Raw genomic sequence first — 14,009 nt, forward strand, 5'->3', positions numbered from 1 at the left:
AGCTTCTGTAGGAAGGGAACATGCAGAAGTGTGCAGATGCCTGCATGGATTAGAACACAAGGTCACTGTACCCACAGCGCCCTAACAGCTGCCCAGGTGATCACAGCTCCAGAAGCTGTTGTCTCAGTACACTGGGAGATACATGGATGAGGAGGTTCAGCTGGCTGATGCAGAAAGCCTTTTGTGAATCCCACCCATTTTGCTGGGCTTTTTGTTTGATAGTGTCAGTCACAGGAAGGAGCAGCAAGGAAGCCTTCGTAAGTGCAAGGGCTTGAGCACTTGGTGGAGCTTGATTCTGTAGGGATATTCCAGTTTCCACAGGCTGTTAAGAAGTTTTGGGAATCGTAGGTCCAGGTGTGCTTTACTCCAGTCAGCCTCTGTGCTAAGAACAGCAGATAGCTCCCCTCCCAGCTCTGCAGCAGGATTTTGAGGTCCTGGCTATACACTCAGGACTCTTGTCTTCCTGTGTGCATGTTGTCTTGTGCAGCAGCTGTTTGCAAAACACTCCCAACAGCTGGACAAGACACCTTCTATGTACAACAGTACGCACAACGCACAAAAATCAGGCCAAGAAAGGCTTTTGATCTGGACATAATTGCACCAAACACTGACTGTCAGGAGGACTTATCACAGTTCACAGGTGATTCTTAAGAAACGAGTGAATCATTCCACCAGAAGGAAATCATCAGATCTCCTCCCCCAGAGAGGGCAGTTCCTGATTGTTTGAAGGTTGTGCTGCGGCAAAACTCTATCGGCACAGGTATGAGTGTATTTGGAGCCTGTTTCGGGATCAAATAGATGTGCCTCATGGACATTTTGGCCTAAAAGGTATGTGAACTTTAGCTTTCTTGGGTATAGAGTCCATATCTTTTTATTTTCTTGAAAAGGCTGTTTTAACCTTGCAGTTTTGGAGTGGGAAACTGAACCATGAATTTCAGTTTTCTAGTCTGTTGTTATATAATTAGTGCTAAACCTTTGTGCACTGCTTGAATTGGGTTTCAGCAGCTGTCACTTTTAAGAGATGACAATATGTTTATGCAGACCAAGGGCCTTAAAGAGAATACTGCTCTCATTTGAAAAGATCTGTTACTCAGGTAAAGAAAAAAAAACAAAACAAAACAAAACTAAACAAACAAACAGAAAACCCAAACCAAACCAAAACAAAACCAAACAAACAACAACAAAAAAACAAACCAAACAAAACAAAAACCTGAACATGAGTAGTTCAATAACCCCCTGCCCCCATAAAATAAACCTAAGTAACAGGAAGTGCACTTGTTGATTTATAGGAATACAAATGCTTTGTTTGTATTTTGCCTGGGGCTGGATTGGTCTGGCTGCAGCTATGGGAGATAAAGTCTATAGTTGAGCAATAATGGTAAGAAACAGCTTTTGTTTTCCCTGTTAACAGTTCACTGATGATCGCATCACAGTCCTGATAAATCTAAAGCTTCTACCTTCATAGAACCATAGAATCATACAATCAAAGATTCATACAATCATAGAACAGTTTAGGTTGGAAGGGACCATCAAAGACCATCTAGTTCCAGCCCCCTGCCATGAGCAGGGACATAGATCAGGCTGCTCAAAGCCCCATCCAACCTGACCTTGAATGTTTCCAGTGATGGGCAACCTGTTACAGATTCTCATCACCTTCGGCACAAAATATTTGTTCCTTATGTCCAATCTGAATCAACCGCCTTTCAGTTTAAAACCATTGCCCTTTGTCTTGTCACTACAAGCCCTAGTAAAAAAATCTTACTCCATCTTTGTTACAAGCCCCCTTTAAGTATTAAAATGCCACAATAAGGTCTTCCCAGAGCCTTTTCTTCTCCAGTCTGAACAACCTCAAGTGTCTCAGCTGTTCTTCATACAAGAGGTGTTTCAACCCTCTGACCATTTTTGTGGACTCCTCTGGACACCTCTATGAGGTTCATATTTTTCTTGTGCCACGGGCCTCAGAACTGGATGCAGTATTCCAGATGGAGTCTCACAAGAGAGGAGAGAATCACCTCCTTTGACCTGCTGGCCGAGCTTCTGTATATGCAGGCCAGCATACAATTGGCTTTCTCAGCTGCAAGTGCACATTGCCAGCTCATGTCCAATTTTTCATCCACCAGTATCCTCAAGTACTTTTCTACTGGTCTTCTCTCAAACCCTTCTTCACCCTCCAGCCTGTGCTGATACCAGGGGTTGCCCTGCAGGACCTTGCACTTGGTCTTGTTGAACTTGTTCACATGGATTCACTTCTCAAGCCTGTCAAGGTCCCTCTGGATGGCATCCCTTCACTTGGTATAATCTGCAAACTGCACCACTCATCATGGTGTCATCTGCAAACTTGACAAGAGTGCACTCAGTCACGCTGTGTCAATGATGAAGATATTCAATAGTATTGTTCCCAGTACGGACACTTGAGGGACACCACTCTTTAGAGCACTCCACTTGGACGTTGTGCCACTGACTGTAACTCTTTGGATGAAGTCATCCATCTATTTCCTTATCCATCTAATATTCCATCCATCAAATCCATATCTCTCCACTTTAGTGTTATGGGGGACTGTATCTTTACCCAAACCTTCAAAACTTCCACTGGAAAAATGTGGATTAAGCTAACTCAGCATCATGTAAACAGAGATGAAAAATAGCAAACTGGGAGGCAAAACTCCAAAAGGAATGACAACAAAGCTCTGCTTCCTTCACTTCTCTGCTGCACCTTCTGGTCATGCCACTGTTTGGAGAGAGACAGAACAATTAATCCTCAGCCAAGCATGGGAAGGTGGTGATGTGAGCAAACAGTGGTGTGCTTTAGAAAATTCTGAAAAACCTCTCTTACCCACCCCAGATAAAGGTGTGCCTCTGAATAAACATGCTGATCTGGTGCCACATCTGTTTTGATATAGAGCTGACGTGACTGAGGTGACTGCGTGCAAACAGGTTCAACACAGGACACAGCATTCTAGGGCAAAGTCTCACAGCTGACATGAGCAGGATGCGCTGCAGTTCTGTGCTCATGACTTAAGCATCACTGGTGCTGGTCACTGCCCCTGATGTGCAGGGGAGTAAAGCAAATGAGGTGAAAACCTTCCTTCTTTCCAACATAAACGAGGCAACTTGTGTGCAGGAAATTTCAGCTAACTGCTAGAGAGGTGAGATGGAGAAAGTGTCAGGGAGTGGAGCCAAGGACGTGGAAGAATACCAGTGGAATCATTGCCCTGGAATAGCTTCAGAGGAGAGGAAATAATACAGATTGGTATTGGTCCATGGTGCCTTCCAATAGGGTCCAGTGGGATCCACTGACAACCCCATGGAATGCTTCAGCATAGCCCAAGAGAAATGAGTTCCCTACTATCCCCTGTATAGGAGTTTTGTTGTTTTTTTTTTCAGGGAGTTAAGGCAAACTTTCAATGAGGGCCAGTGCCAGAGAAGCCCTGGGCTGGGTATTTACACAGACTAGCTCACATGTGGACTTTCCTCATTTCTTCTGCTCTCAGGCCTTCTCCAAAATGCCAAACAACATCATCCAGAAGGAGTATGTGAGGCAAGGACTGCTGAAGATGCACAAGCTATGGCTCACATTGCTACCTGTAGCTGCAGTCTCACTTGTCTATATGTACTTTCTGGTGTTGAATGATAGGTGAGTGAGGGATGGGGTGGAGGAACTGTGTTCCTTCAGTCCTGGAAGGAGGTAGGAACACAGAGGGTCGCTCCAGGAGGCCTCCATGGGAGGAATAAATAGGGTAGGAGTGGAGATGGTGTAGGGAACAGATGCAGTGGTGCTAGTTTCAGATGGATATTGCAGGGTGGGAGAGGTTGCAGGCAGGGCCATGACATGACCAAGGGGAGACACTGCATATATGGGATTGTTGGGGCAAAGTGGTGGCAGAAAACTGTGTGAGGATGTTATTCTGTCTCAGTTTAAGCCTTTGTTTTTGTTTTCTCCAGGCCTGACATTGAGGTTCCAGAAGCAGAAGCATGTCAAAGACTGTTGAGCAACCTAACACAACCTCAGAAGTGAGAGTCATGGCCACAAGTGTGCTAGGCAGTGGCAGACAGGCAACTGGCTAAACTAGGTCACCTGGTGGCCTCAGTGAAGGTCCAGGGAGTGGGAAGGGATGCAAAAGAGAATCATTTGTTTGCAATAAGTCTTTGTGAGAGCATTCGAGTTGCTTACAAGCTTTTTCTGCCCTAGGGTGAATGAGGGCTGGGGCCTGAGACATGTGAAGTTAATGCAGAACTGCCACTGGAAGTTCAACACCACTGCTTTGGCCCAGTACAGGTGATGCCCTCTCTTCTCATTCTCATCCCTCTCTCCTCTTTTATCCTGTTTCAGTCCCACTTCATCCCATCCCCAGACCTCTGCTCACTGTCTTCTACTCTTCCTCCTCACAGGGCAGAGCTTGGGCGCTGCTGCAATGCCTCAGCCTGGCTGGCTGTGACACAAGACAACACACCACTGGGGTCTGAGATTGTCTATGATGCCTATCCCTCAAAGCGATTGAAAGTTAGCAGTGGCTTGCTGGAGATCTTGCCAGAGGTAGAAGTGCTCTTTGATGAGGAATACAACTCACAATCTGCACGCTTTTCTCTCATACACCCTGAAGTGTATCAGGTTGGAGGATTTGGGGTAAGTCTTTACTGTAATTCTGTAATAATGAGTGAATTTCTACATGCATCTTTTATAGAAATCCCCCTTTCAAGAGTCTCCCTACAAAACCTGTGCTGTAGTGGGAAATGGAGGAATCCTCAGGAACAGTAGCTGTGGCTCTAAAATTGATGGGCACGAGTTTGTAATCAGGTAATTGCTGCCAGACTGCCCAGGAGTGACGCAGAAGACCAGTGGGAGGAGGTGGTGTTCATGGGTATAGGGTGAGGGCAGAGAAAATGGAGAAAGAGGAAATGTTCTGAGCGTGGTTAAAGTTGAGGGGCTGGAAAAATGGTGGGGTGTACCTGACCTGGGTAACATCACAGAGGAATGGGTAAGCTCTCAGGATATCATGGAGCATTATTTCTCATAGGCTTCCTTTGCTTATCACCTCAATCAGGTTTAACTTGCCTTCTGTGGACTTTCCTGAGGATGTGGGCAAAAAATCAAGCATTGTCACTGTGAATCCTAGTATCCTTCATAAAAGGTAATAGGTGTGGTAATAAAAATGGAGGAGGTGACTCCTAACTGTGTGTTCTTGAAACAGCAATCTCTTTTGCTTCTGCTCTGGGTCCCAGAAAACAGACAGGCCTTGCCTACCACACAAGGCCTGTACAAAAAAAAGCTATTGGCATCTACCGCCATGAGATGCTCCCCTATGTGCAGCGGTATACAGGAGGATACTTCAAGTCTTGGAATTGTTTGGGGTAGACTTTGTTCAAGACTTGGTTGCTGCTGATTGGTTTAGCTTACCGCTAGAGATTAATGGCATTTCCAGTCTTTCCAGTGAGCTGATCCTCTCAAGGGTGATATCAAGACAGGCAAAGGGGCTCAACTGTATTCTATACCACTGCTGTCAGGAGGAGCTCTGATGGGAACTATTTAATATCATTTTGATCCTAGCTGCATAAATGTTCTTTATGTTCAGTGGAGAAAATAGGTACTCCTTGTCCTACAGCAAACATCTAAAATTAAAATACGACAGGTCAGTTGTGACCTAGCTGTGCTTGTTTCCCTCCACTGACTAGAAAGTACATTTAGACAATCAGCTCAGATGTAGATATCTATGTAGTAGATCTTTAAAGGCAGGTGGCATTAACTCTTTCATAGTTCTCTGCTCCACCATTATGAGACATCATTCTCCATGAATTGTGAGCTGTGAAGCCACCAAAGTTTTAAATTTGAAGACATCTTCGTAGCTTTTTAGCCAACAAGTTACTAGCAAACCTTCTGGATATTTTCAAGCAGCTTCTCTGGTCTGTGTTAGCTGCACCTGAGAATCTTGAATTCAGATCACCCACAAAATGCAGAGAAGGGGAAAATGGAAGTGAAGAGTAGGACTGATATTTCACTGCTGCAGGGCAGAGTAGCACAAGAAGGGCAGGAGGGAATGAGGATGGGGTTGGCAGAGGCTGATGGTCCCACATCTCTTGCCTCACAGGTTTCATGGTCTGAATGGTCGACGCCTGCCATTTGTGAAGGCAGCAGCTTCCTATGGAAAGACTTGGTTCCTCATCCCAGCTTTCTCCTACCCCAGTAACAGTGAGGCTTCTTATCGAGCCCTCTATGCCCTACAGGACTCTGCCTCCCAGTCACATATCTTCTTCTTCCACCCTCAGTACCTGAGTAGTCTAAGCAAGTACTGGCATGACCATGGCTTTCATACGCCTCGCCTCTCCTCAGGTTTCATGCTGGTGAACGCTGCTCTGGAGTTGTGCCAACACATTACCCTCTATGGATTCTGGCCCTTCTCTTTGCATCCTGATGGCCATTCCCTGCCCCATCATTACTATGACAATGTGCTTCCCAACAGCAGGATACACATCATGCCCAAAGAGTTCACTTACTATGTGGATATGCACTTCCATGGTGTGTTGCAGCTGCATCTGGGGCGGTGCTAAGGGGTCAAGTCAAAGATAAAGCAAAACAGAGTCTAAAGAACAGAGTTTCTGCTGTTATTATCCATCTGGGATCTTCTGAAGGGAATGTATAGACCTAGATGCAAACCTAGAGACTCTGAGGATAAAAAATATGCCTCCTTCTCTTTTCCACACTGTTCCAGTAGAAGGTTCAGTAGGTAGCATTAGCATCAGATCATTTTTCTGTTAATTAATTGAAAATCACTAATTGTCAGCTGCTAGTGCTTAATGCATAATTAGATTGCCAAAAAATATCTTCCTTTCTTGCCAGTAGTATGTATTTATTAACTACATTTCAGAATTTGAGCACCCCATCTCAAAAGCCTTCATTTCTCTAACACCGTTTGTCAATAAACCAAGTGCTTATCACATTTTTATTACTCTTTGTTACTCTCTGTTTGCTGTAATCAGATTCACTTCACTGATTCTTTTATTTAGTTATCAGCATTAGGCATAAAGCACGAAGTTCTGCATATTTGTCAGAGCTACGTAGTTAATGCTCATTCATGCTTTTGAAGTTCAGAGTTAAATCAGCCAGTCCTCACGGCTGCGTGGCTCGCCCTCTGGGCCAGTGACTGGGCATGGAGCCCAGGCTGGAAGGATCAGCTGCAGGCATCAGTGCCCATGAGACACGAAGCAATGTCTCTTTCTTCAGGGCATGAATGAACACCAAATCCCTCCCACGCTGTGGGTAGCTGCCAGCTGATATAGGCAGTTGTTATATATTAGCATATGTATATTCCTCTTATGTTTAGGAAGTAACCAGTATAGATTTACAAAGGGAGAAATCATGCCTCATGCAACTGATAGCCTTCTGCAAGGAGGTGACTGCCCTGGTGGATGAGACGAGTGAGGTGGATACTGTTTATCAGGCTGTTAAGAAGGGTTTCAGCACTGTTTCCCATAACCACCGATGAACCGATGAAGTGCAGGCTAGACCATCAGACAGTGGAGTGCAAACCAGCTGAATGGCCAAGCTCACAACGTGATCAGTGGCATGAAGCTCAGCCGCAGGCCAGTCAGCAGCCAGCAGTGGTGTACCCCGTACGGAGCCAGTACTATTTGACATTTTCACTAATGATCTGCATGATCGGACAGGGTGCAGCCACAGCAATTTTGCAGATGATACACAGCTGGAAGGATTAGTTAATACACTGGACATGCTGGAGAAATGGGCTGAGGAGAACCTAATGTAATTCAACCATGGGAAATGCAAAGTCCTGTAGTTAGGGGGTTAAGTTTTTTGAGATACTAACAATTAGTTGCTTGAGGATGCCAGAGAAAACTCACTGGCTTGAAGAGCTCTAAAATATTATGAGAAAAAGATGAAGAAAATGGGAATCTTTGTCTCCACGAGAGCTGGGAGCTGACGTTTCTCCATCGGACTAACAAAGACTTTGGTTGTCTTACTGGGGCAGTGGGCATATCAATGCTTACCCTCATTGCTTTTTGCTATTTGGTGAGTGCAATAGCCAAGGAATAATTTCTGAGTACACATCAGTTGTCTGCATCCTGCCTGAAGTATCTCTTGGTGCACAGTAAAAGTAAACCAAAATAATTATCTTGAAAGAAATGGCCATAACGGAGCAAACCCAAAGCAGGCATGATTGCGTCCTGATTCTTACACCCGTGAGAAGGACAGAGGGGATGAGTTGTGGGGAAGGTGTTATAGAAACACAGATTCCCGTCAGTGGGGAGGGACCTCCACAAGACTCTGGTGCAACCCCTTGCTTGAAGCAAGAGGGTGAATGATTGGTAGAGAGATCGGTCAGAATTAACAGTCCCCACCAACATTACTGCATTAAGTTTTGGACCCTTGTGGGAATCTCTAAAGAAATGATAATGTGCATTTTCTATACTGTATTGCATATACACATGTATGTTATTATTCCTGTACCTTATAGCATGCTGAAAAGGCCTCTCAGATGAACAGTCACTAAGAAACTAGAGCAGCTGCAGGGACCTGAATCTTTCAAACACCCAGCTCTGTCTGGTTCCAGACTTCCCATGTCTCCATTTTATACAGGTGCTTCCAACCCATACTAGTAATGATAGTACAATCATTTCAGAGTTCTACTTAGTGGCACGGGCTCTCCCTCCACAGCTCTCCCTGCCGGGTTGCAAGGACTCCCTTTGTCATGTGCTCAGCTTCCATCTCCAGGTTGGGATGGCACAGCTTGCTCAGCTGCAGGAAACTTTTTGTGAGCAGGTCCCAGGGCTGGTGGCTGTGAGGCTGGTGATGCTATGGGCAGCTAGGATGTGGGCTTTTCTGAAGGGAACCTTTTTGGCTCAGAGGGTGACCAGTGAAGCTGGAAAGCAGCATGTTTGTGGTACCTCTGGCTTGCTGAAGCAGAAAGCAGGCACTGGACTGGTGGGGAATGGTGAGAAGGAACAAAAGTGGCTGCACAGTGATTTGGGAGCAATTGCAGGCATTACACCTGCAAACCCCCAGGGGAGATTCTCCATGGGCCAGTTGAGGCACACAGGAGGTGAGCTGAATCCCTGCTTTCTTATGCCTGGCCTACCTCCGAAATGGGAGTGGGACCAGCATTCCTACCATCCAGGAGCTTATTTCAAGGTGGAGGGGTGCACACTACATGTAATGAGAGGGCATTTGTACATTCATTAACTATTCTGTGTATGATACCCAAAGCATGCTAGAACAAGACCAGACTGCCAAATCTCTTCAGCTTGTACCTCTTTATCTTGGTTATCAGGACAGGTAAGGAGAAGCAGAACGAGGAACCCTGGACACATCAATGCACTGCATTAACATCAACTGCCTGGGCAGAAGTAGAATGTATTATTTTGTAGTCCTGCCTTTTCCTTGAGATTTTACACAGTCATTAATTTGCTGGACTATCTCTGCCCACCCCAAACAATGACATCTTCTTCCCTGAGCAGGACCACTCTGTCCTATCAGGAGCAGCTCTGGGCCAAGAGGCAGTTCCGCTATGCCCCATGCCTCCCCTTGGCCTCCTGATTCCCCAGCTTTTGGGACTGAAAGCTGCTTTGCCTCCTTTACAGATGCCATTCCTTACAACAAATGCAGCAACTCCTCAAGATCCGAAGAGCATAAAGACCTAGATTATTTCACTTATTGGCCTGGAAGTAAATTGTGGAATGAATGAGTGTTCATCTATCTTCCCCAGCCAGAGGCATTCTGTAAAACTGGGTGGCAGGTAAGCTGGGGAACAAAGATGCTGTGTGCCCTAGGATGGCAGCTCTCACCATGTCTGGCTCATCTGTCAGCCCAGCTGGGCTTCCCCCTTAGATTTTCCATCTGTGGGTTCTTTGTGCAGGGGTTTGTCCCTTGCCAGGGCTTCACGTACAGATTTTTATGGTTTCGGTCCTGTTTTCTTGAAGACCCTGCTGCCTCTGTGGCACCCCAGTGGAGAAGAGGACTGGGAGCCAGGTAAGGGCAATGGAAGTCTCTTTTTGGGGTTGTTGTGGTTTAACCCCAGCTGGCAATCAAGTGCCACAGAGCCACTCACTCACCTACCCCTCAATCCCAATGAGGGAAAAAAAAAAAAAGCCAAACACATGGGGTGAGGTAAAGACATTTAATTAGGACAGTAGAGAAAATAATAAATGAATATACACAACAAGCAATGCACAATGCAGTTGCTAACCACCTGTGACTGATAACCAATCCATCCCCAAGCAATGATGGTCACCCTGGCCAATTCCCCCAGTTTATATACTGAGCATAACATTATATGATGTGGAATATCCCTTTGGCTGGTTTGGGTCAGCTGTCCTGGCTACGCCTCTTCCCAACTTTTGTGCACCTCCTTATTGGCAGAGCGTAGGAAGCTGAAAAGCCCTTGACTGCCCAGCAACAACCAAACACATCAGTGTATTATCAATACTAGTCTCATACTAAATCCAAAACACAGCATTATACCAACTACTAGGAAGAAAATTAACCCTATTCCAGCCAAAACCTGGACAGGGGTCAAGGATAAGTTTTTGAACCTTTTGGCCCCTCTGAGAGTTGTCATCTTCTGTCTCTAGGGCTAACACAAATGCTCCAGTTCCTATCCATGACAATTCAAACCTCTGGAGAAATCAGTGGGAAAGGACCTGTTTCCAGAAACAGGACTGCTGGGGAGAGGTCATGCTATGAAGTGTCATTATATCAAGTGCAGTTAAGGTCTGAATGTTCAGGTGTGTTTAAGATGGTTGCATAGACAATGGATGCACTGCTTGTGTGTGGTCGTTGCTTATTGCCTGTAGATTTGCACCCCACCCCCACTGGTGGCTGATGTGTTTCCTTCTCAGAAGCAAAGTAGCAGCTGTGATTTGGAGGAGGTGACATCTTGGTGCTTTCCTGGAGCTCTACAAAGGGTGTTTCAAGCTGGGGAGAAAACTGTGCCCAGCTGCCTAGATGTGCTGTGTACCCCAAACTAATACCAGCTTCACAGTGACGCCCTGGGCAGGAAACGGCAAAGTGCCAATGACTGAGATATGCCCCTTGTCATGGGATGTGTCCTCACGTCCCTTGGAAGGAAAGAACTTACTGTCAAGATAAACACCACTGGCTGCAAACGAACTCTCCACATAGCTAAGTGGGGGGAGGGTAGGGAGCAGATTATGGAGATGTTAGGAACTTGCTATTTAACAGATTGTGCCAGAAATCAGCCCAGGTCTGGGTTGGCCTTTGCCCAGCCCTGGGTAGCAACATGCAGTGGTACAGTGGGTCTTTCTTTCCCTGAGTTAGTCCCCCTGTCATCTTTCCTGGCTATTAACTCACTGCTTATAGTGGTGCTGGGGTTGATGATGGGAGAGGCATGTCTGAGCACGTCCCCTAGGCTGAGCCCCTGGCCGTGAAAGCAGCAGACCTGAGAAAAGGAGGATGTGCTGGCCACAGCCTGAGCTGGGAAGAGGCCTGACAGCACTTGCTGAGGGATTGTTTGAGCCAGCCTTCTCATGTTGGGAGACAAATCACTGCAGTGGTGGGAAGGAGCTGCAGACATCAGTGGGACAGTTCTGTGTTATGGGCAAAAAGGTGATGACTTGGGGACAAGTGAGAGGTGTGGAAGATGTTAGAGGCAGTCCTTTACACAGGACAGTTTGGTCTAGGGCCCAGATATGCCCCCTTTGATTTGGTGCAGGCAGGACAGAGGAGATAGAATAAAAGGCTGTAGGTCGCACAAACCAAAAAAAACTCATCTGGCCATAGCGGCACCAGCTTCCCACACCAGGAGTGGGACCTGGGCTGCCTGGGTGAGAAACAAGAATTCTCACTGCTGGACCCCATGCAAAGGGGTAAGGTGTGTCAGGAGGAACGCCAGAAATCCCCCTTCCAGGAATGCCCTGCCTGGCCCTAGGTACAAGGCAGCACTTATAGCTGGGGTAAGGGAGTGGACAGAGAAAGTGCAGAGCTGTGTGAGGAGGTGCTCCTCTTTACAGCTGCTCCAGTTTTGGGCTCTGTTTTACCAGGCTATAAGGCCCACCCCTGTAGGGAACTGGAGGCGGTGTCAGGGGTGATGGTGGTGAGGACAGCAATCCCAGAGCCAGTATTGCTTCTCATTTTCTGCCTCCTCAGCGTTCATTGCAATGGGGGCCATGGACACTTCCACACTGAGAGCATGGGGCCCTGTTTTACCTTTCCTGCCCAGGTGGCTGAAAGCCATGAGGCTCTGGTTCTCAGTGCAGACCCAGGCAGTGTGACTGCAAGCCCTGCCCCATCAATGAGGGACCAGTCCTGTGAGCACCGGCAGCTCACTAAAAATAGAGACATTAAAGACTAAAAGGGAGAGAAAACAAGGAAAGGCAAAACAGTCATTTTAAGCAAACTGTCCCAATGTGTAAAAATGCAAGAAGGAAAAATATGAGAAGGGTACAAACCTGTGGTCTTAGTGCTGCAGGTCTAGCCAAAGTATCTAGCCTGCATTTGCTTTACTGACACCTCTCCCATTTCAGAAGAGGCACCTAAGGATCGCAGGCACTGGCCCAGGAAGGAGCAGGGCTGGAATGTTTTTCTGGGTTCAGCCTCAAACCCATGGGTCTCTTAATCTGTAAAAGAAGGAATGCGTCACAAATGATGCAGAGAAGGGAGACGCTCCAGACAGCAGGAAGGTAATTTGAATGCCCAGTATGGGAGACTCCACTTATATCCCTGTTTAAGGGCTCCCACCTCCTGTGGGCACTGTGGCTCAGCCAGTATCTGCCAAATAAACAGAGAACCCCAAGAGCAGCACCTGCACTCCAGGCACTCTCGGAAAACCACACTTCCTGCAGTGGCTGTCACTGAAAATGCACTTTTACCTTCACCTGGCCTTGAAACTTATAATCTTGAAATTTATAATTATGAAACTGTTAAAAGAAAACACCTCCAAGTTTAATTGGATGGGAGAAGCCAGGAGGTCTTTTTTCACAACTTAAAAAGGACCTGATGAGGGCTCCAGCCCTGAGACTCCCAGATGTCACCAAACCATTGTGGATATTCTCACATGGAAGGCAGGGCCTTGCTCTGGGTGTCCTAGCACAGCAATTAGGAGCCTATAAGTGAGCAGTGACTGCTTCCCTATGCAATTAGATAAGGTGAGCAAAGGCTGGCCTGGGTGTCTTCAAGCCGTGGCAGCGGTTGTACTCAATATACAGGAAGCTCCAAGTTCACTATGGGACAGAAAATGACTGTGCTAGTGTCCTATACAGTCACAACCATACTGGAACAGGATAGCCATTGGTTATCCCCCTCGAGATTCCTGAAGTACCAGGCGGTGTTGTTGGAACAAGATGATGTGAATATTGTCACTACTAACATTGTCAATCCAGCTTCTTTCCTCAGTGGGTCTGTTTCCAAGCCTGTGGTCCAGGATTGCTTGGAAACAACAGAAGCTGTTTACTCCAGCAGATGGATTTAAAGGACCAGTCACCGGAGGATGCTGAAGACTCCTGGTTCACTGACAGAAGCAGCTTTGTAAAGCCAGGAGTACATAAAGCTGGGTTTGCAGTGACAACTACCGACAGGGTAATCGAAGCGAAACCTTTGCCTCCTAGGACTTCTGCCCAGAAAGCTGCACTCACTCGAGCTTTAAAGTTATTCAAAGAAAAGAAGATTAATATTTGGACTGATTCCAAGTATGTTTTTAGAGTGGTGCACACCCATGGAGCCATTTGAAAAGAATTAAGTTTATTAACAGCTCAAGGAAAACATTGTCGAGGGTTAAGATTGCAGGGTGACAATAAAACCCTGGCAGATGTATTGTTAACCCCCTCTCCCCCACCCCACTTCCCCCTTTTTGCCCCTCCCTCTCCCCCCTTCCCACCCAGGACAGGCGCTCGGGAGGGAAAGAAGGACAGAGAGAAGAGAGTTGGAAAAATTAACAATGTTTTACTAATGCTACTAATAAGAATAGAGAAAATAATACAAAATATACAAAACCAATCTTGAAAGTCTCAGCAACTGCAGAGCCGGCACCCAAAGTCCTGGACTGGAC

At 46.5% G+C, this 14,009-nt stretch overlaps 1 protein-coding gene across 2 annotated transcripts; it reads left to right on the forward strand.

Moving 5' to 3' along the window:
* Window positions 1–697: 697 nt before the first annotated feature.
* On the forward strand, window positions 698–10,061 carry LOC102089215 (alpha-2,8-sialyltransferase 8E). Of its 2 annotated transcripts, none has more exons than XM_065077218.1 (8): window positions 698–828; window positions 3,492–3,634; window positions 3,943–4,011; window positions 4,190–4,276; window positions 4,390–4,534; window positions 4,683–4,795; window positions 5,043–5,129; window positions 9,589–10,061. In XM_065077218.1, the coding sequence occupies exons 2-8, from the start codon at window positions 3,504–3,506 to the stop codon at window positions 9,638–9,640; spliced, it is 684 nt and encodes a 227-aa protein (XP_064933290.1). In that variant the 5' UTR covers window positions 698–828; window positions 3,492–3,503; the 3' UTR covers window positions 9,641–10,061. The 2 variants fall into 2 exon arrangements, with proteins under 2 accessions (XP_064933290.1, XP_021156319.1); XM_021300644.2 differs by lacking the exon at window positions 9,589–10,061 and adding an exon at window positions 6,084–6,932.
* Window positions 10,062–14,009: the final 3,948 nt, after the last annotated feature.

This window comes from Columba livia, chromosome 11, assembly GCF_036013475.1.
Source record: "Columba livia isolate bColLiv1 breed racing homer chromosome 11, bColLiv1.pat.W.v2, whole genome shotgun sequence".
Classification (NCBI taxonomy): domain Eukaryota; kingdom Metazoa; phylum Chordata; class Aves; order Columbiformes; family Columbidae; genus Columba; species Columba livia.